A 22,996-nucleotide genomic window follows, 5' to 3' on the forward strand; every position below is an offset into this window, starting at 1 on the left:
GAAACAAATCTACATGAATAGTGGTTCGAATAAAACTCAAAGATATGTTTCAAAAAATTCAAGGCACCTAAAAGGTTATTACTATGAGGCAATCATTGTGCACATTATGGGACGTGTTAATCTCCATCCAAAATGCACTAAAGACAAAACACAGTCATTTTATTTTTTTCTAGATTCACCAAAACTTGGTGATTTTTTCTCCAAATTTTTTGTTGTTTTCAATTATAAACTATGCATATCATTAAGATCAAATGCTGAAATTTTCAAAAAAATTGATGATGTTTTCGATCTTTTAAAAATTGGTTAACTGTACAATTTGAATGGGGGATAGCTACCTTCGCACACTATTATCAACTTAAATATATAACCAGTTAGGATATATATTTATTGGCTTTATTCAATAAAATAAACTTACGCTGAAATTTGATGGCCAGATCGATGGGACGGATATCTTTACGGGACATTTCATAAATGTAATCAACAACAAATTTACCATCTTGAGTAACAATTTAATTTGGGCCTTTCCGTCCGCCTTTTCTCTTGCAAAAGTCGCCGAATAAATTGGGTGTTGAGTTGAACGGAGTGTAATGAAAAGTATGACAAATATGTCGTTATTTTCAACGCCAATATTTAATGCTCATTAATAAAAGATCAGAAAATGTCAGTGGAGGCTTTATATATCAAGCTTTGTTAACTCTGGCTCTCACAATTACGTATAGAGAAAATTTGATTGAGGAAAAATATTTAGTTTGATGGAGCTGAGTGTGGAAACATCGTTGGTCGACAGTAATGCAGAGGGCGAAGCGGTGAGTCCGTTGAGTCAGACATTTTGTACTCCCTTACTTTCATTATGCGTGCAGGCCATTTTTGAGCTGGAAGCAGCCATTGATGTCTGTAGCGCCAAGCAAGCCATTAAAAATGTTCTTCTGCCAAGCAACCCACGCTTTTGTTGTAAGATGGTCTGTAGCTTTTCTTTACATGACGCTTCTGTGCAAATGTTTATAATTCTATTCATAGAATATAGTTCAAATAAAATAGATCTTAAATATAAATAGAAATCATCTTGTATTATTATCCTGGCCTCTATTTAGAATGTTCATTTTTTTCCTATTAATAGATCAAATATAAGAGTAAATAGAATCTACTTCCAGAAATCTAACTAGATACTTGGAATAAGAGTAAATAGAATCTACTTCAAGAATCTAACTATACACTTGGAGTAGGCTACATTATATGCAATACATCACAGAGATTTAGAATATCTAGAGTACTTTTTATGTTAACATACTTGTCATAATATATCATAGTTCAAATATAATAGATCAAATAACTAAACTGAATTATTTACAGGGTCGTATCGTTCACTTGTTTTTTTATCTGCACATATTTGATGAATGATTTTTCCTGTTCAAATTGTGCATATTTCTTCTTTATACATGGAGTCATACTTTAAAAGTCTATCAGTTTGGCTGCTGGCATTAACAAACTTTGCATTTCTTTTATATTTAGAAATTGTCACATGTTTTGTCAATTTTCAATTGGACAGATTTTTAAAAAATTATGAAACTCGACATGCAAATTGAAGATTAATTTTTTTAAGAATTTATTCCTACCAATTCTGGTTCAATTAATTCCAAACCCAAATGGACCACAAGAGTGCTAAGAAAAAGCGGATTGGATCATAAATATTGAATCTATATTAATTTTGATGTTAAATGCTTTACAATTGTAGCTATACTAGTTCAACTACAATATATCCTAACCAAACCAAAAATAGTTCTTCAAACCAATTAACTTCTAAAATATTTGTTGAATAATTGGTTTTATTGATATGATGGCAGACTGAGAATAGACATGGAGATCTGCATTGGGTGGAAACACAAGTAAACGTGGACGATCATGTAATTGTTCCAGCTGAGTTTCCTCCGGGCCAAACTGGATATGATGAGTTTGTGAGAGAGTATATCAGTACTATACATTTAACCCCTCTTCCAAAGTGTAGGCCCATGTGGGCATTTCACATTCTGAATGACAATACAAGCAAGGCCAGATCCACATTAATCATAAACATGCACCATTCATTAGGTGATGGTACTTCCCTCATGTCCCTTCTTCTCTGCTGTGTAACCAGATCAGATGATCCCAATCTCCCCATCACCTTTCCTTCATTCATGAAATCTCCACCTCGCAAAAGAGTTAATCCATATCATTCGTCATCATGGGTTTCCATTGAATTTATGTATTTCATGCTTCATAGGCTATTCTTCATGCCTCTTCTTGTAATGTGGTACACTTTATGTGATCTCATAAGTAGCTTCCTTAGAATCATGTGGATGGATGATAGCAAGTTGCTCTTTCGTGGGCCTCCCGCTGTTGAAATGCTGCCCAAAGTCATATCCTCTGTCACCTTCCGCATGGAAGACGTCAAAAAAATAAAGAATTTCGTTGGAGGGGTAACTACTTCATCGAACTCTCATTTGATAAATCACTATATGTTTAATTAATCTTTCCAAACATTTGTTTTCATTATTGTGGGCTTATTTCGGTAAAATACTTTCGCAGACGGTTAATGATGTTGTAATGGGCGTTATATTCGCTGGATTTCAACGATACCTCGAGACAACTCTTTCTCACGGTGCGCGCAATGAATATTAATGATATTAATTTTGACTAATGAGTAATAGTAATACATATCTCTTGCAGGAGAAGCGACAGAAGCCGGGAAGAAAATGGAGAAGTCAAGAGTAACGGGAATTGTATTCATGAACACAAGAGCACTGTCTGGATTGAAGGTACTGCACAATATCTCTCCATCTTGAAACTTATATGATATTATTTCAGCATCGGGGATGAATAATTGTATTCAGTATAGTATTTTTGTTGATACTAATGCCATTCATAAAATTAAATATTATCAGTATGTACTAATAATTAATAGAGACACAATAAGATCCTGTGGAATATGCCAAAGAAACATACTTGTAGATAATGTTTCAAATGCTTTTATTAAATTATATTTTTTCAACTTATAAGAAAGATATATAATAAAATAACCATCATCACTCTTAGATATTTAGTCTAATTTTTCTTGAAATATAGTGTCTTTTAAAAAATAGTACTTTTTCCTAACACAAATATTTTGTTTTTACTAGTTGTCATTTTCCAATGACTGTAAGATTATTTAATTTTTTTGAAATATAAAGAACTGTTAAAACATGATTTTAATATTATGACTAAATTAAAAATTTCATTTAGTAGAAATCATTAAAGTGAGATTTGATAACCATACATAATATTTTAAAAACTATAGAAAATTATTATGAAAAAGTTATAAATTTTCTAACACATATTTCTCCAATAAAATTGTCAACTACTTACCATAGATCGATAAATCTATTAATAAAAGATATATACGCACACACCTTGTTCATTGGCTGCAATTGGAATATGATCAAACATACTTATATTGTGAATTTTTGCAGGATATAAAAGAAATGATGAAACTTAATAGTCGAGCACCATGGGGAAACCACATTGGGATGCTACAAATCCCTATGCCTGTAACTAATGTGGATAGTCCATTAGACTTCGTACGAAGAGCCAAGCAAATCATAGACAGAAAGAAAATGTCACTCGAAGTCTTCATCACTAGAAAACTACTCAGTTATCTAGGCCCATGGGTATGTGGTTTATGCTGAACTCGATTTAATTACATTTGTAGAACAAGCAAATTTTAGGTTGAGTTAAAGCTTCTACTATTAAATATTGCAGGCATCTGCTACTGGCATGTATAACACACTGGCAAACACAACATTAGCATTATCAAATATGATCGGCCCCATGGATAAGATAGCACTCAATCAAATTCCTGTCAAGAGCATATCTTTCTTAGTATCGGGGATTCCACAGGTAAGTAATTTAGAGGCCATCAAAAAAGTTAAAAAAAAAAAACAAACAAAAAACAAAATATTAACTAAAAACTACTCACCAAATACCTATCAGACAGATTCTTACCACTTTTTTTTTCTGATTATTAGTGTAAGAATATGTGTCTGTTGCTTGAAGTCCATCTTTTAGGTTATGAATATGATAGTTCTAAACTATATTTCTTAGGGAGGATATTATTTGATATAACAAATTGTTTTGTTATACAGACTCTTCTCCTAACTGTGGTGAGCTACATGGGAAGTGTGCGATTGGAAGTGATTGGCACTAAGGGTTATGTGAATACTGATGCTTTGGCCAAGTGTTTTACTCAGTTCTTTAATGAGATGATGGAGGCCACCGAGGAATAACTCAATTGGGTCCTAGATTTCAAGTTATTTTTTTTTGTCTTCTTTCTTCTAAATAAGAGTTTTTCTAAGCTTGGGTGTATCTAAAATATAGTACATATACAATTGGAAAACCTTACATCTAGACTCCAACACATTGGCTACGTACTATGTACTTATTAATTTTAAGCCTTGTTTCATTTTCTTTCATTATAATAAGAGCTTATCCCTAAGTTTGGGTGTGTGTATCTAAAATATAGTACTAATACAAGTAGAAAACCTTGCATCAAGACATCAACACATTGACCAAATACTCTAAGAAGTAATATTAGAATATGTAATTATTAGTTCTTGCAGGAATGCTATTGGCATCGTTTAGGTGCTAAAATTAATTTCCTTCGACCAATAGAATTCCAAATTTAATTCTTCTTTAAGGTTTTCTAAATAGTCCGTTATTTTCATTTATTTTCTAAAACTGAAAAAATTAATTTATCTAAGATTCTATTGGTTCTCATCAATAAAGAAAAGGAGTAAAATCAAATTTTGAAGCCAAAATTTGAAGAGAAAAAAAGTGAAGTTGTATCCTTTTGCATTAATGTGACAACCTAGCTTTACTTTCATTTGGATTATTTTGTATAATGGTTGAGATTGGCACAAAATGATTGGAGTTGGCTAATAATTTTCACTTTTTGTTCACTATCAAGTGGGACATTTGGCAAAATTTGAGACATGATTAGGCTAGAAAAGTGAATTTTACAAGCAATAAGCCCCAAATTAATCTCCTAGCAACCTACGCAGTCGTATGCTTAGCATAAAATTATATAGTTGTTTGAAGAGGAAAATATAATTTCAATTGTTTAACAAAACTTATAATAGATAATGAGTTATCATTGTTATTCATTCATGGAAAACAATTTGCAAATATATGTTTAAAGAAGTAAGCAATACTTAATGTTGGATATGTAATTTCATTCTTTAGATTTTATTAATTATTTTAATATTTCAATAATCATAGGAAAAAATGTACTAAAAAATCTATATGATAATTATCTTTATAGAACTCAATATTTAGAATTTATGCACCTTCTTTCCTAGATTTAATGCATATCTAATTAAAAGAAAGATTCTTTCTATCATGAACATGTTCTAACATTTGTCAAAATTAAAAATATAAACCAATTTCAAATTATAAATTAAATGATTCAATCTATATTAAGCCGACAACGGCCGGCACATTGTACCTCGTTGATGAGGGAACTCTATATATAATTAATATTATTCATTTGTATTGTTTTGATAAGTAATATTATTTATTTATATTAAATAATATCAAACTTAGTATTTTCTATAAATTATTACTATTTTTTTATATTAAATAATATAGAAAAATTACATTTCTTAAAATATATCCTTTTATCCTGAGTAAACCAAGAAATTAAAAAATAGCTCATTGCTTTTCTAAAATTCTAATTATATAGAGTAAATCATTTAATGTTTGATTAGATTAAGATACTTTTCTAATAAAAAATATCCATGTTTGCAACAAGTCCAAACACCAACAAGAGAATTTCCAACATCCACAATGAGTAACAGTTTGTGTGTAGGATAGTTGAATGTATGAACTCCTTTAACAACTTCAAAAAAGAAGGTTAGTTAATATTTCTAAAAGGGGCTTTTTTTTGTAATAGTGTTCTTTTAAATTATATTGTTTCTTAATAAATATATCATTTAATTTATGTTTTTTATTTTTTCATATTTACTTTAAAAGTATTTTAAATATTCATAATTCAAATAATTGTAATTTACATTTAGTATTTTTCGATGAAAAATTTTACTTTTTTTTGTTGCTTTTAATATTTTTCTATGTATGTTTTTATAGGTTATAGTTTTATAAATTTATTAAATGTTTCTTTTTAAAATGTTTTGAAATTACATGGATGAGCTTATGTTTTTTATTAGATAAATAGGTTTTACAGGGACCTTGAAACCCAAAAGTAATTACATAACTATGGCTGATAATAAGCAATTAAAACCCAGCCAAAAAAGACAGGTCTCACAACTGATAATAAGCAAAAAGGCCAGCCAAAAAAAAAGGCCAATGAAAAGGCCAGTGGAACATCTAGTTAGAAAGCCAGACCAAGAAAAAGCCAACAGAAAAAAACAATCATCAATTAGAAAAAGACAAAAAAATTACTCTTTCGTCTTCCTCTCAAGCTCTTGCATAGTCTGAGTAGCTTCATAGGCTTCATGGGTCTCCTCTGCCATCTACTCATGGGTCTTCTATGCATCTTGACCCATACTAGTGAAAGTTATATCAGTTGCCACATCCTCATTAGTTCTAGCTCTTCCTCTATCCTTGTCATGGACAAGCTTATGTTTGATTATGTAAGAAAAGTGAATTTCATTGTTGCTTTTCAAGTTATTGTTGGAATTCTTTAGAACAACTGAGAGGGGGGGTGAATCAGTTGTTCAAGGTCTAGATGTACAAATAAAACTTTTCATGGCTTAGTGAACCCATAAAACATTTATCATCACGCATGCATCCATAAGATTATGTAATCACTTAAAATTTGTAGGCTACTTGTCAAATCAATTTGCATAAATGTAAACATGAAACATAACAAATTCAATAACACACTTGACACAATGATTTACATGGAAACCCAATTTGGGAAAACCATCAGTAACATGCTACTCTTTCTCACTCTTCTGAAGTGATGCCCTATGAAAGGCCAACCCTGCTAAAGGTTACAATACACACTATTAAATGTGACCCAGTTAAAGGATTTCAACCACCCTATTAAGAGTGAGGCTTGTTAGAGGACTTTTGATCATTCACTTGGAATGTCACTCAGTTAAAGAATTTACAAATGACTATTAGGTCAACCTTAATCCAAAGGATTTACCCTACACTGATACAATTATTAAAGAGTGACAATAAGGCTTGATCTGATAACAACTTACCACTCCATTTGTAGAATACAAATCTCTATTTCAGTCCTCCATTCTACTTGGCTTTTATACACTCCAACTCTGATAGCCTTTTCACCTTTCAAGCATTCATAACCTTAAGCCTTCTTTCTTAACTTTCCAATGCAAACTCTTCACTTAGGTCACTGAATGAAGCAATACCCTAGACTTCTTGTCTTCCTTAGATTCTCACACATGAAAACCTTTGCTTCTAACCAACCATCTCTATAAATAGAGAATTAAGATATTTTGTCATTCATTCTCCATTTTCCAATTTAGGATTAGGAAAAATTAGGTAGGATTTATTAAATATAGCCCTTATTTCATTTTATTCCCTTCTAGAAACTTTTCCTTCAATCCTTTTTGAATTCGCCTCAAAATAGTTTACAATGAATTATGTGCCACCAGCTCATCAATCTTATCTTCCACATGGTTCACACAATCCAAGAAAACAAACTTGTCAGCTCATATCCATTGAATTCATGATCTTTCTAATAATGTTGATAGTTGGCATTAACTAGCTTCTGATGCTCAACACATCCTGCATTGCTTGACATCCACTATAAAAACACTCAGGATGAACTAAAGTTTACTAGTGCTTGGAATTAACTAAACTTTACTCAACATTGACTATTTTACTCAGCTTACACTAAAATAGACTTTTTCTTGGTTCCAACTAATTTTCTACTCAGCTTGCACTAACTTTGCTCGACACCTATTGTCCACTCAATCAAGCTTGGTAGACAAACATTGTTTAACTTGTTCTTCTAAACTCACTCAATGTAACCAACCTTTGCAACCTTAAGTAGATTATCAATATACTATGATATCACCATCTTAGCTGATTCTTATACTCCTTTTCATATCATAACTCAACCTTTCCTCTAGGTGCTATTGTTACATCATTTGATCAAATCATCTTCATCAATCAAACAAGCGATAGTTCTCAAATCATATAAGTAGTTGTCTTACCAACAAATAGTAGGTTTGACATTAGTGACAAAACAATGATTGAAAAACATTTATCAAACTTGTATCAATTTTTGTTTTCAATAGTTTTATTATCTCATTTCATATGTTCTATGTTTTTATTGGTGTGCAAAACTCTCAAAAAATTTCCCTAAAGAAATCCTCTAAGTATTTAAAAATCTCTCACAAGATACAACTTTTTCAACAAGTACACAAATCATTTTAGCTTCTTATTTATTCTCCTTTTCAAATTGTATTTATTGGATATTTTTTACAAAATCATTATTTCATATCATTTTTTATAATTTAAAGATTATCCTTTTCCTATTTTAGTTGGAATTATAAGCTATCTAATTCTTTATTCTAGCAAGTTATTGTAGGTAACTCAAATGCCCAGTGTTTCACATTATGATCTCTAATTTGTTTTTCTCTTACATATAAATTAATGTCTTGTTTAATTAAAAAAATTATAAATAGTCTGCTAGATCTTCCACTGCAACCTCTTCAAATATTCTTGTTATCAAATTTCTTGCTCAGTTTCTCCCCAACTCTTGGGGAAAACTGGTATACCTCCTCAATACTGGTCATTCAAACCAAACTCAGCTCATCCTAAATACTTGTCCTTAACCCATTAAGATAATAGGCCACTTTCTCCTTATCAACTTCTACATGGCTAGTTCTAATGAGAACTCGATAGAACTCTTTGGTGTACTCTTCAATAGATTTTCTCACTTGCTCCAACCCTTGCATTTTCTTCAACAAATCAAGCTCATAATCTATGATAATGAATTGTTACTTCAGTTTAGCTATCATGCAATCCCATTTGGTGATTTTTTCCTTTCCCCTTCTATTTCTCTCAAACTGAATCTCCGTCCATGAGATCTTTGCATGTCCCTTCAATTTTTCCTTTGCAAACTTGACCCTATCAAGATCCTAAATATCTTCATACTTAAAGTACTCCTCCAATTCATTGATCCAATCAATTAGCTCCTCTAGGTTAAGATTTCCTAAAAATGTGGGAACCTCAAACTTAAGTCTTTTTTCAATCTTGGAGATGGCCTTAAAAAGCCTCTCTTTCTCTGGGTTTAGAATTGCCTCTACTTCAACATTTTCTTCTACTTCATCCTTATCCTTGCTTTCATCTCTTATGACAAGATTTATTCCTCTATGCATTTGTTCTTCCAATTATTAAATTTTTCTTTAGAGGACTCTAAAACCCTTAGGTGTAACACCTACAACTCTTCTACCACACTCTCTTTGTGGAGACATTTTCACAGTTTTGCTAAAACTCTAGTGCAAACTACTTCTCAATCGACGATTCATCTACACACTCAGCCCAAACTAAGATTCTGGTGTGAATTGCCTCAAAATCAACAATCTGTCCACACACTCAAGAACTTTGACTCTAATACCACTTGATGAAGGGTGTTCCCCTTAATACCATAAGCACATAACTGAAATAAAGAAAAAAGAGTAATTGCAAGAATAAAATAGGGGCTTCTTATTATCACTGAAAATGCAAAATTATAGAATTCACAATTGCAATATGCTAACCCACATGGGTTCCTTCATTACAATAATCTACAAGAGAATGCTACGAACTATGACCCAGAGCTATTCTAGACAATGTTTGGCCTTTCTTATACAAGCAATTTTATGCCACCCAGGAAGGTTCTAGATGGTCAAACTTAATACCTAGGGCTGATAGACACTAACAATACATATAAAGTCAATGAAATATATCTTTGACATTTATTTTAGAAATTTTGGGTAGCCCAACTTTGAAAGGCCATAACTCTCAAGTTGTTGCAACAATTGTTTATTATAACCACTTTTCAAAAATGCTAGCTCTTGATCTACAAGCTTGGATTGACACAAACACCATCCATCAAGTTTTTAGACCTCATTTGAGGCCTCTAAGGCCTTGAAAATTGAGCCTAAAGTATTTAAACCAAAACTACACACTGAAAATCTGCAATAGCTTCACTAATACATATAATCTGGCCATGAAATTCCATTGACAAAGTTGATATATCTAAAACAAACCTTCACCTCTGAAATTAGAACATTCCAAGCTTGTATGACTGACTTACTAAGCAGTAAGCCTCCACAAACAAGAACTCTGCATTAAGACAACCTTATTAAAACAACTGAAATGAAATATTTTTGGTTGATGCAAGATTGCTCTTACAACCTAGATGGTCCTACGTCAATGGCCCTCCTATGCTTATGATTATCAAACCTAGCTATGAAGAAACCTTTTTGCAAGGGAAAAAATCGTACTAAATTTGTAATATTGAATCTCGATGCTTGAAAAGTGCCCATCTGTCAAGTTTTCGAACTTCATCCGAGGCCTCTAAGGCCTTCAAAACTAAGTTCAAAGATTTTTCTCCAAAATTTTGTGCCAAAAATCTACAATAAATTCTCTAATACTTAAGCTAGAGCAATGAGATTTTTGTGGTAGGCTTAGAATTTTTAAATGAACCTTCATGTAGAAAATTAGAATATTTTGAGCTCATATGACAAACTTACTAAAGATAGTAAGCTCCTAGAAATAGTAACCCCTTGTGTACTAGTCTTGATTAAAATAGAAAAGACAAGAGAAAAATATTTTTTGGGTGATGTAATATTGCCATTACACCCAGGATGCTCCTGCTTCAAAGTTTTCTAGCCACAATTTTGGGTATGATGAGTATGATTTTTTGATATGATGTTAGTATGCTCACTTGAGTGAATATGTTAATTACTACATGTTTTAGTTGGGAAATATGAAGATAGGTTTATATCTTAGAATACAAGGCAAGTGGTAGAGATCAAGCATTTTGGCCTAAGGATTAAATTGCCTTATTAATTTAATTACTTGGAAACATAGGGACAACTTATACAGAGAAATCCAACCTTTTTCCAAGGATGAGTGTTAGCTTGATTGGTGGGTTGATATGTGCTTGTAATTCTAAGTCTCAAGATTGGTTTTCCCCTTTATTGGGTGGTTTTTTCCTAGCTTAGAAGATTTTCCCATTCCCTTTGGCTAGTTATGGTTAAAGGGTTGGTTCCCTAGAGGTAGGATTGAGATTTTTCACTTGCTTCTATCACAACTTCTTGGATTAAGGAGATGTCTCCTATAGAAGTGGAGTTCATATTTGTGATTTGGAAGATGAAGGTTATCCTAATCAAGGGAAAGTATTGTATGGCTACCATTGGTTACGATCTTGATGGTTGGAAGTGTTTCTTCTTAGGCCTTAGTTTTGTGATCTTTCTTCTCATTGCTTCTATTGAGGTGGATCCTTTCACTATAGAGGTGATAAATTAGTTTGTAGTGGGCTTGAAGAACTTTGTGAACATTGGCCTAAACTGGAAGTCTAGCTATTTATTGGACCCTTGGTTTGTCAAAGATTATAGGACTAACTATCTAAGGCCTAAGTATGGGTGTTGGGTCTTTTGTGAACGATTATGCATCCTCCTCTCAGTTTCTTTTCCTCTTGTGACTAGGTGTTGGATGAAAGTTTTAAAGGGCTAACTCGGGCCCTTGGTGATTGTTTTTGGTTTGAATTTGTAGCTATTATGGGGGTTTGTCCCATAATCATCTTTGACAATGCTAACTATGGTTGGTGTTTGATTCATATATGCACCTTTATTTTTGATAGAGGTAGACCTAAGAATGTGTTCTCTTATATTGATGGTAACTAGGTATAGTTAATGTGATATTAATTGTATCTAGTGTCTATCCTTTGGGATTGTCTCTTTTGTACCATGTACCATCACCCTCTTGCTTCTTATTTTATAAAAAACATCCTAGATTTTAACCCTCATTAGCAAGTTGCAATAATTATTTTTGGAAATGTACCATTTGTTCTATCAATAAGGCCAACTAGATAAAAAAAAATTGTAAGGGTATATTATAGGACAAAGTATGGTTGAATAATATGCTTATGATATGTGAGCTTTATGGATGATGCTAGGATGTTGATTTGATGATTAGATGTGACTTCATTTTCTATGGCCAAAATTAGATGTAAGTTATTCAAAGGACTAATCAAACATTGAGATATCAGTACAATCACTTTTGTTATTGTATCTATTGCTCATTGTATAGATTAAATATCATTGTAGATACATGAGCTCCCATTGTAATACAACTCCAAAAAGGGTTAAGACATCTAACAAGATTCACACCTCTCATGGGGACTAATGTACTAAATGTATGTAAGGACTCATATAAGAGTATTTTTAGATTAGTGCATTGTGTTGGGTACCTTCCCCATTGGGGTTTTTCCTTGGTCAAGGTTTCCTCAAAAACAAATCATGGTGTTATAAGTTTCTTATTGTTATGTGCTTTACTTTTCAGTTTAATTATTTGTGGATGCATATAGTTAAGTTCTTAAATATATAGTTGGTGTAAAAGTGCTAGAAAATCATTGCACCCCCCTCCCATAATTGTCTATCTCTAACAGTAAAAGCATATATATATATATATATATATATATTTCAGAAATCTTGCATCAACCAAAAATAGTTCTTTATTTGTTGTTTGAGAGATCATGTTGGTGATTCTTTGTGTATTCGTGTATGCTTATGTGATTATCATATCTTTTCCTAGACCTATCAATATCATGTTCCTAGGATTACGTCTTGTTTGGATCATTGTAGCTCATGTTGTGATTCTTCTTCTCTTCAGTAGCATGTTCTTTCTTATTATTTATGATCTATTAGTGAATTGGAACATTGCAATGGAAATATATGACTTGTGATGATCTTGGTGCATCATTTTTTGTTATTATATTATGTTTGGACATATATCTAAAATCATTGGATCTTACATCACTTATAGGTTAGGTTCTTTATGATTTGGGATCTATCCTATCTGTTATGATACATTTCCTATTATTAGGGAATGTAATCCTTCTCGGGGTTGATCGATGTATCATGATGCCTTTATATATTGTAACTCAATGCATATTTTATATTTAATTCATTATATTGGTAAGAATATACTTATATTTGAGATTGAAGATCACTAAGCAAATATTTTAAGGCTACAACCACATAGGCCCGAATAACATGTAGGAAGACATCTTTCCAATAGTTTGATCTTATACAAAGAAGTGGATGCCACATATTACACTCATTTTACTTATTGTTTCATTGATGTGTTACTCTTGGTGAATGGTTGGATTGCTCTCTCGGAGGTCCCTCCACCCTTTTCCATGTCAGTTATACACAATCTAGGATTTCCCTATATAATTTTATTGAAAAGGGTGGAGGTGTAATATAAATTCTATAAATGGTAATTTAAACATTTCTATAGTATCTTTCTACAACTTCATGCTATCATATAGGCTTATTTTTAAAAATGATCTCATAATCTAGCATCCATTAAATTTTTAATAGAAATGGATCTATTCCACATGGACAATGGTTGGCTCTTTTGCTCAAGAATCACTACACACCCGAACACTTAAATTCCTAGTATTAATTTTTTAGACCATCATGTTGTATTATAAAAAGTGAAGCCTATGAAATGTCTGCTATCTTTAAGGGATTAATTATGACATGCTTAAAATATATGACTCATTCTTATCAAAGAATGCATATAACCTTATAAAAAATTGACATAATGTCTACTTAAATTAAGAAAAAATGAATTTCTTAGAAGGTTGCTAAAAGTATGACCTTATATTATGAAAGAATTCATACGACCTTATAAAGATTGACATAATGTATTTTTCTCTACATGTTGTCCCTAGTAAAACATATCATTATAAATTATAGGATGGTTGTCCTTGTCACCACCATACTCTCATTGTTTGTTTCACCTCCATGTCTAATAAAAACCCACTTTTAACAAAGACCAAGATAGAGATTTGATGTTTTACCTTAGCTATCTAGAATTTTTCTTTTTACTAGTGTTCTCTTATATGTTTTGAAACCTTCTTGACAATTATATTTTTATGCCTACCCTCATCACATTTCTTATACCCAAGCTCCCATTTCTTGCATACATGTTTATGAACTTATGGTTTCATTTCTTCTTTTACATCATCTATCTTTCACACTTTAGGAGAGTATCCCCTGTAATACCCCAAAATTGGCTCATTTCCATTATACCAATTCTGGTCTATTCCTGATCAATCCTAAGACCTATTCTAATAGGCAATTCTCATTCTGCTACTTGCTACTTAACTTAATTGTCAAATGCAAAAAACCCTAATCTGCATTCATCATATTTCTTATTTAATTCCTATAGTACGTACTCATATTAGTCACATTAAACCTATTGATTAATATTTAATTTAATTACTAAGTATTTATACTTTAATTAAATTAAATTATATCTTAAGGCTAATGTACTATGGAATTAAATTTATTTAATTTAATAAATATGCCTATCTTGATTAATTAAATGTAATTATTTAATTAAACGGGAAAGGTATTTCTAATTAATTAAATGAAACTATTTAATTAAATGGAGTACTTACTTCTAATTAATTAAACAAAGTTATTTAATTAAATGGGAAGTCGTTCCTAATTAATTAAATGAAGTTATTTAATTAAATAAGAAAAGTGTCTCTAATTAATTAAAGATTATTTAATTAAATAGAAAAAGTAATTACGAGAACATATCTCATTTTATTAAATTAAATATCTCAACAAAATCTCTCTTCAATTCAGAAAGGGAAATTTCCAGTTCACTATTGATAAAAAATGAGTTAAATCAGTTAACTCCTTTTTCTACTCAAATTAAATTAGTTAACTCCTTTTTCTACTCAAATTAAATCAGTTAACTCCTTTTTCTACTCAAATTAAATCTGTTAACTCCCTTTAATTTGGGAATCTCCCTTTATGACTGAACCTCATCTTCAATCCTGACCGTTGATCCGAATTGATCTCAACTGTTGATGGATTTTAGGAAAGTCTATTTAAGAGACCCTCATCTCTTCATTTTAGGGGAGGTTGAATGAGAATTTGCATCGAATCGCTGCTGGATTGTGCATTCATTTGAGCTCCCTACTTTCATATTCATTTCCTAGTTTAATTCTCATATAGATTTAATATGCATACATTTAGTATAATTTATTTTATATGTTCTTAGATTAAACATGCATTTCTCATTCTAGATTAATCGACATAATCATATAGATTAATTTCATTTCAAATCCTTCGTTCTTATAGGGTTTGGTTGCTTAAACACCTCGAATCTAAGGATATCTTATAAGCAATTCCCTTTAGATAGAAGGCAACAGGTCGCTTTGTAGGGAAAATTTCGAATGAACAATCCAATGTTCATTGCAGAATGAATCCACATACAAAGACCGTGTTGAAGTGTGTGTGTTAGTAGAGGCCACATATTCACACATACATTTCTGGCGCCCACTGTGGGGCTCGAAAATCAATTTTTCTGGCATCTTTCTATTTTTTTTTTAAAAACCATTTTTTTGTTCTCTATCCATACTATTCCATACAGGTTCAGGAATCTTCACGCGAGACTGTCCATTTTCGTGCGAGGATCCAAAATCTTCGAGAGAAGATTCTTTCTGCATCGCGCGAGAAAGTTTTTGTGTGCACAAAACTTCGTGCGGAACCTATTTCTTCGCGCAGGCCATGATATAATTTTTTGGAACAACATAACAGAGGTTTGCGGGACAATGGGAAAAGCATGCTAAAGTTGCTAAAAATAGATAAAACATCTACTAAGCACATTGCGAGGATTACCAGGTAATTCTCTTTGACTGATAACACTTCATTTGGAGCTAAAACAAACATCTCTTATGTCAAGCTTGTGTGTGTATTTCCTTTATTGTTCTCATTTTACAACAAATGCATAATTTGATACTAGGTTGTGATCTCTATTAGTTTCATTTAGCAGGCTTAGATATTAGTGATAGATCTAATTAGCTATTTTGGGTTATTGGACTTGCTAATCTTTCGGCCCCTCATTCCACCCTGTGGTTGCAAGCTCAGCACCATGTTAAAGGGGAGGGGTCTATAGGACATAAGCGTTAAAGGCTCCACAAGAAAACCCTTTTGTGCTTTCTAGAACTCACTAGTTTCTGAGTTGTGGACTCATTTTGGCTTGTGTGAGGGGTTAAATGTTCCACATCTTTGGACTCACCTCACATTAGTTAAAGTGTTAAGTGTACCACCGTGTGCTTTTTGATTGCTTTTAGATAGATTTGTTTTCAAGAATTAACATTTGTACATACATAGTAATTAAGCCCCCATGAACACTATTCATGGATCTTGAGGGGGTGGATTCCTAGTGAAAATCCTCTCTAAGAAGGATTCCTTGTAGGTGGGGAGGATACTTTGAGAATCTCACAGATAGATGAATCTTCAACTTGTTGATTAAGGCATCCTTTCTCCAGAGAGGTTGATAGATCACTAGGAGAAGATATCATAGATCTTTAAGAGATAATCTTAGTTTAGCGTGTCAAATTAATCTGTCTGCTTTGATCGGGCTAAAGGTGAAAAGGTGTCAAAACCTTGAATCTGGAAGCTAAGTCCCCTTGTGGTACACTATTGTGAGTTGATCACCTTTAGAAAGGGTTAACCGTAGTAGACAATCCCTCTACAGGGAAAACTATGATGACGGAACCTCGAGCGGTAATAGCCATTTTCGCCATGGTAGTGACAACCACTATATAAATATCCTTGTGGAAGAAATCTCCACGGGTGTGGTTCATTGTGGGTTGTCAGATCTCCCTAGTAGCTCTTAAAGATTAAGTTCTCAAACTGTGTCAAAACCTTAGTGCGCCGGGATTGGAGGTCACCCCTGTGAGTCATAAAAGTTGTAGAGTCAAACCATTACTAAAAACCTTAGAGAAGCCAAACTTTTTCATTTTTTAGGAATGTGTGCAATGATTGCAAAACTCTTTGAAAACATACACAAATAGCTCTCTTAAGGATTAGCAAAAACTAAGTCACTTGATTGTTCATGCGCAAGGTTGCTTTTGCCCTTGTCCATTGTTTTCAGACATGCTTGAAATCACTTGCTTGCTATTCTACATGCCTGTTTATCTGCCTGGTTATTGGAACGATCAAAATTTGTCAAAATCAATTGCTGTTTTAAAAATAGTTTGCATTCTCGCACGAAATTATATTCTCCTCGCGCGAAATCATTTCATTCTTGCACAAAATTAAATTGATGTTGTGCATCTTCGCGCAAAATTAAACTGCTATCACTGACCTTTGCGCGATACAAATGTCCTCGCGCAGCCCATAAAACTTCTTCGCACGACCCGTAAAGGTTTTTCGTGTGAGTCTTTTTATCAGTATTGTCAATTTGGGCCTGTTCTAGCTATCTACGGCCTGCACACTATCCTTTTCTGTGTCCGTTTATCGCTCTCTGTTTGCAAACAGTCCTGAAATAGTGACACTTCACTTAGCTGAAGACTTGTGTTTTATACCTTGACTAGTCTCGTCTCATAAGTAATTTTGGTCCTCTTCTTAATGCTTGTCATACTCTGTGTTGTAGTGGTCATAATCTCTGGTTGTTCTAGCCTTTAAATCAGACCATTTGTGCCTTAGTGAACAACATTCTTGCTATTATCTTGTCCTTTTTGAGACTCAGTCTTAGTGTAGTCCTTGTCCAGGTTCTAGCTGTTTGTCCTTGCCTATGACTGTCACAACCAGAAATGGCAACATATTTTATCCTGATAACCTTAGATGTGGTTGTGCTAGGGGCCATAATCACAGCAGAGGTCGCTTCCCTTTTGTTGCACAATCTGCATCCAGTTTGGCTAGTGAGACATCTTCACAATCTTCCTCGCCTGTCAGATCATCTCAAATTCAACGAACATTTTCCAATTTGCAACAAATTAGGAATCCTTTTTACCAAGAGGATACTAAGACAAGTAGGGGTCCTACATTCCCAAATACAATGTATGATCCTTTCTCAACAGACCCTTTTGAAACACAACGCACAGAAACTGAACACGTTCCTATAATAACTAATCGTGAACCTGAATATGGTAGTCATAGTCAATATCAAGAACCACTTAGGGATGACAAAGAGAAAGAGAAAGAAAATGAAACTGATGAGGAATAGGAAGAGGTGGAAATCCTTCCTGAACACATAGAAAAATGTTGAAGAGACAAAAACTTTCAGAAGGTCATGGGAATTCTACTCAATGAAGAGAAAGAAAAGTACTTTCTCAAACTTTCCCAAGGCTAAATTGCCCACACATTTTGATGTGGAAACTATTATCACACGTGAAGAAGAAACTAAGACCGCTAAACTCCAAAAACAAATAAAAATTATGCAAGACCAAATGGCTCGGATGATGCAAGAGAAAGAGAAACCCACAAAGACATATACATTGGACGCTCTTTGTTCATTCCCATTTGACAAAAGTATAAACATGCTGCCTTTCCCACCAGGCATAGAACTACCTAGATATGACAAGTACTTTGGTACTACTGATCCCCAAGATCACTTGCAGGAATTTGGTGCTTTGTCTATGGAGTTTATACACAATCAAACATACCTCATGCATTTATTCCCTAGAAGCCTAGGTGGTCAAGCTTTGGAGTGGTTCTCACATTTACCTCCTGGTATCAAGACGTTTGATGAAATTGCTAATTCATTTGTTCAGCAATATTCTCATAAGATTCAACATCCTGTAAATATTCGAGATCTATGCAACCTTAAACAGAAAGTTGGTGAGCCTTTTCTCACTTTCCTCCAACGGTGGAGACAACTATACACTAAGTATTCTCGTAAAATCCCAGAAACGGAGAAGCTCGACATTTTCACTGATAACCTCTTACCTAATTTTGTGTATAGAGTCCAACTACAAGGTCCACGTACCTTTGAAGACATGATTACACAGGCTATTCGTATCAAAGAATTTATGGTCAAGAAAGGTGAGCTCACTCTTTAGAGAGACACCAAACAAGGTTCCACTTCCAACAGGGATAAAACCAAACATGTCAACAAGAACCGAGAAATTGTACATGATGGGGTTGTTGATAATGTAACAACCAAACCTTCTAAAGCAACATTTAATCTCACAGATTGCCTCAAAGTGGCCAAAAATGATGAGAAGCCTCCTCCTGACAATAAGACGTCTGGAAAAAAATCGAGAAACTCATGGGCAACACGACCCAAGTGAGAGTATACGCCTTTGGGAGAACCTTTGGATGTGGTTTACAAAAAATTGCTACAACACAAGCTTATCTCACCAATGGATAATCCTCGTCCCTATGATACACAACCACGTCCACCATGGTGGAATGAGACCTCATTTTGTGAGTATCACCAAAACAAGGGACACAAAACCAGCAACTATATAAACTTGCATCATAAAGTCTAGGACATCATTGATGCTGGTGAACTTGTGGTAGATGGACATAACAAAAACTCGGACCGCAAAGCATTCAAAGAGCCTTTCCCAGCTTATGAAAAAGGAGAAACTTCGAAACCAGAACCCTACAATAAGGTCAACTACACATATTCCAATGATGACAATGTCATTCACATGGTTGAACCTATAGATTATGAATACTACGACGTTATTACCATAAAGGGCAAGCAAGATAACGACAAACCCAAGACACCATTTGTCTTGAGAGGCCCTACTTCCAATAAGATGGATAATGTGTCTTCACAACATTGTGCTAACGTTGTTACTCACTCTCATGCGAAGTTGGTGCTCAAAGGCCCTGCACCTCCTATTTCAAATCTTGAACAAGACAAGGACAAAGCCCTTGTTGGTCCATCTAGTAAAGGTGCAAAACACACAACGAACTTGACTGCAACCAGTTATAGTGTTCTCAATCAATTAAAATGAACTAATGCTTAGATTTCCATCTTTGAGCTGCTTAAAATTTTGTCTTATCATAGGCAAATTCTAGATAAAGCCCTCACTGAGGAAAACGTTCCTCAAGATCTTGATCTTGAGCAATTTCAATCCATGGTAGGTCACTTGACCTCACCTCATCTTATGACCTTCTCTGATGAGGATGACAACTCACTGAATCACCCACACAATCAGCCTCTACACATTGAGGTTATGATCAACCAGACACGTGTTTGTCGGGTACTCATTGACAATGGCGTTGGCCTAAATATTGTCTCTACTACTTTGCTTAGACAATTGGATTATTCTGAGGACTTTGTTGATCCTCGAAAAAAGATCACTGTTAAAGCATACGATGAAGTAGAACGAAAGTCACTGGGTCTTGTGACTTTACCAATTCGTGTTGGTCCTGTCGAAAGGAATGTCATCTATCAAGTGCTTGATATTCCTTTAGCCTACAACGTTCTATTGGGATGGCCATGGATACATGAGATGCGCGCTGTGCCATCCACATACCACCAATGCATTAAATTCCCATTTCATGGCTCTGAAGTTACTATTCCTACCACTACTAGCTACACCTGTAATATGCTCAAAGCTACTGATTCTTTCGTCCCTGCTAACTGTGAATCTACCAATTGTCATGCCAATAAGCTAAAACAAATTGAGCAATCATTTAAACTGAAAGAAACTAGTATGGGAGAGTACCACATGGAACCAATGTTGTCTTTAACATCTCTTTCGAAGTCCCCTCGACATTTTGGGAGACCCTCAGAAGCAAAGAAGCTATTCGTGCTGACATCTTAGACCAATTATAATGGCTCTTTTGTCAAAGCTACAGTTCCCTTAGAAGATGAAAGTGAAAATAGAGCCATTTCTGCATGGCTTTACAAAGAAGAGGCTCCAATAGACCTAACAAAACAAGCTCGAGAAATCACTCCTAAGAAATATGGACCTGGTCTTAAGCTTATGAAGTGTTTTGGTTACAAGGGAATTGGCCCAATTGGGTGCAATAACAATGGTCTAATAGATCCTATCAAAGCATCAGCTCGAAGCAATAGTGGCACAACTAGCCTAGGGTTTAAGAAGGTCCCTTTTCATTTGGGATCCAATAAATTCATACCCGTACCTGAGAGTTCATCTGAAAATGAGTCACAATCTGAGTCAGGTACTCGAGAGGAAGAATCTGATGATGAGGATTCCTACCCTCATCCTATTCCTTATGATCTTGCTAAATTCTTTGCTAAGCCAAATGACTTTGTGCCACGTGTTAGCACTGTGGATGATACTAGTGATTCTTCTGAGGACAATACTGAGCAACTCAAATATCATTCAGAAAAGGGAGAATCTAGTTAGTCATGCCATATTGAGTATTTGTGTAAGAATCTAGAGGCTGAAGGAGAGTATGTCCCTATCACTGTTGGGGAGTTCTATAGTCTCTCACCATGTAGCACCGATTCTCATGAATATGAGTTTGACAATATTTCAGAAGCTACTACTAATAAAGACATTGACCAAGTGCATGTCTATGAAAATTGAAACGAAGTGGGTGAAACGTCTAGGGTTAGGTCGCGGGGGTCTGATCCAACTAGTGTTCTAGAGTCATCAATTACTAATGTTCATACTTCAAGGCATTTGAATACACCTGTGGATGAGGTCACCATAGGTCTCGAATTGCTGGTCCACGCACTTAATGACTATACTGTGAACACCATTGAACTAGTCACTACTCTCTCACTCACACATCTCGAGCTTATAGACTAGAACCCCAATGCATCTAATGAAGTCCCCACGTTCTAGAATGACTATGCTCTTACCTGCTACCTAAACGCTATCGAACCTATAACGTCTTCCACCAATGAGCAGAGTATCGACATGACTGAGGCCGACATCAAAAATCTCAGTCACATAATTAAAAAGAAAAAATGCAAGAGGTTTGATGGTGAAAACCACATTGTGGAAGTGTCAGATCCCAAAAAAGTAAAAACAAATGACATATCCAAGGGTGAAAACCTCTCTAAGGTGCCCGCAGATGAGATATTTGATGTCCTTCCCAGTCACTTTCAAGAGAGATCATCAGTGTTAATAGAGCCGACATAGCCAATTAACCTAGGCATAGAAGAACATCCTCATGTGATACATCTGGCACAGTCACTGTTACCTGAAGAGAAGGAACAATTCATTGCCTTTTTCAAGGAAAAGAAAATAAAGTTTTCCTAGACATATTCTGACATGCCAGGATTGGATCTTGATCTTATCATGCATCACTTGTCCATAGCACCAGGCATCAAATTGGTTAAACAAAAGCTTTGAAAAATGCATCCTCATGTTGCATTGCTCATCAAAGCAGAATTGGAGAAACTTTTGAAGGCTAGTTTCATCCATGTAATTGATTATGTTGAATGGATATCCAATATTGTTCCTATTTCGAAGCATGATAAATCTATCAGGGTTTGTACAGACTTTCGTGATCTTAACTTGGCATGTCCTAAAGATGACTTTCCGCTCCCTAATATTGATATGATCATAGACATGACGGCTGGCTATGAGATGTATTCACTTATGGATGTTTTTCTTGGATACAATCAGATAAAAATTGTGCCAGAAGACCTAGAGAAAATGGCTTTCACATGTGCATGGGGAACCTTTTTTTGGAATGTGATGCCATTTGGTTTAAAGAATGCTGGTGCTACATATCAGCGGGTTGTTACTACAATTTTTCATGACATGATGCATAGAACCATGGAGGACTACGTTGATGATACCTTGGTCAAAAGTGCTAAACGCAATACTCATCTACAAGATTTAGGTCCCATCCTAGATCATATGGAAAAATTCAGTCTCTGGTTGAATCCTAAGAAATGTGCATTTGGTGTCACATCAGGGAAATTGTTAGGATATATTGTTTCTACAAAGGGAATTGAAGTAGATCCACAAAAAGTAAAAGCAATAATGGACATGCCACCACTTCGAAACATCAGTCAGATG

General features: G+C 34.1%; 1 protein-coding gene across 1 annotated transcript; it reads left to right on the plus strand.

Moving 5' to 3' along the window:
- Window positions 1-752: 752 nt before the first annotated feature.
- Window positions 753-4,295, plus strand: LOC149536876 (wax ester synthase/diacylglycerol acyltransferase 3-like). The gene is made up of 7 exons (XM_089806364.1): window positions 753-959; window positions 1,842-2,453; window positions 2,563-2,635; window positions 2,704-2,792; window positions 3,483-3,680; window positions 3,772-3,909; window positions 4,155-4,295. The coding sequence occupies exons 1-7, from the start codon at window positions 753-755 to the stop codon at window positions 4,293-4,295; spliced, it is 1,458 nt and encodes a 485-aa protein (XP_089662490.1).
- The last annotated feature ends 18,701 nt before the right edge of the window (window positions 4,296-22,996 follow it).

The sequence above is a fragment of the Cupressus sempervirens genome, chromosome 10, assembly GCF_028749045.1.
Source record: "Cupressus sempervirens isolate cs-2001-9-10 chromosome 10, ASM2874904v1, whole genome shotgun sequence".
Taxonomy (NCBI): Eukaryota; Viridiplantae; Streptophyta; class Pinopsida; order Cupressales; family Cupressaceae; genus Cupressus; species Cupressus sempervirens.

Excerpts from the sequence above, each read along its gene's own strand:
- LOC149536876 (XM_089806364.1), top strand. The coding sequence starts at position 753 with ATGGAGCTGAGTGTGGAAACATCGTTGGTCGACAGTAATGCAGAGGGC. Across the intron at positions 2,793-3,482 it reads GAGCACTGTCTGGATTGAAG|GATATAAAAGAAATGATGAA; the intron begins GTACTGCACAAT and ends GAATTTTTGCAG. Across the intron at positions 3,681-3,771 it reads TCAGTTATCTAGGCCCATGG|GCATCTGCTACTGGCATGTA; the intron begins GTATGTGGTTTA and ends TAAATATTGCAG.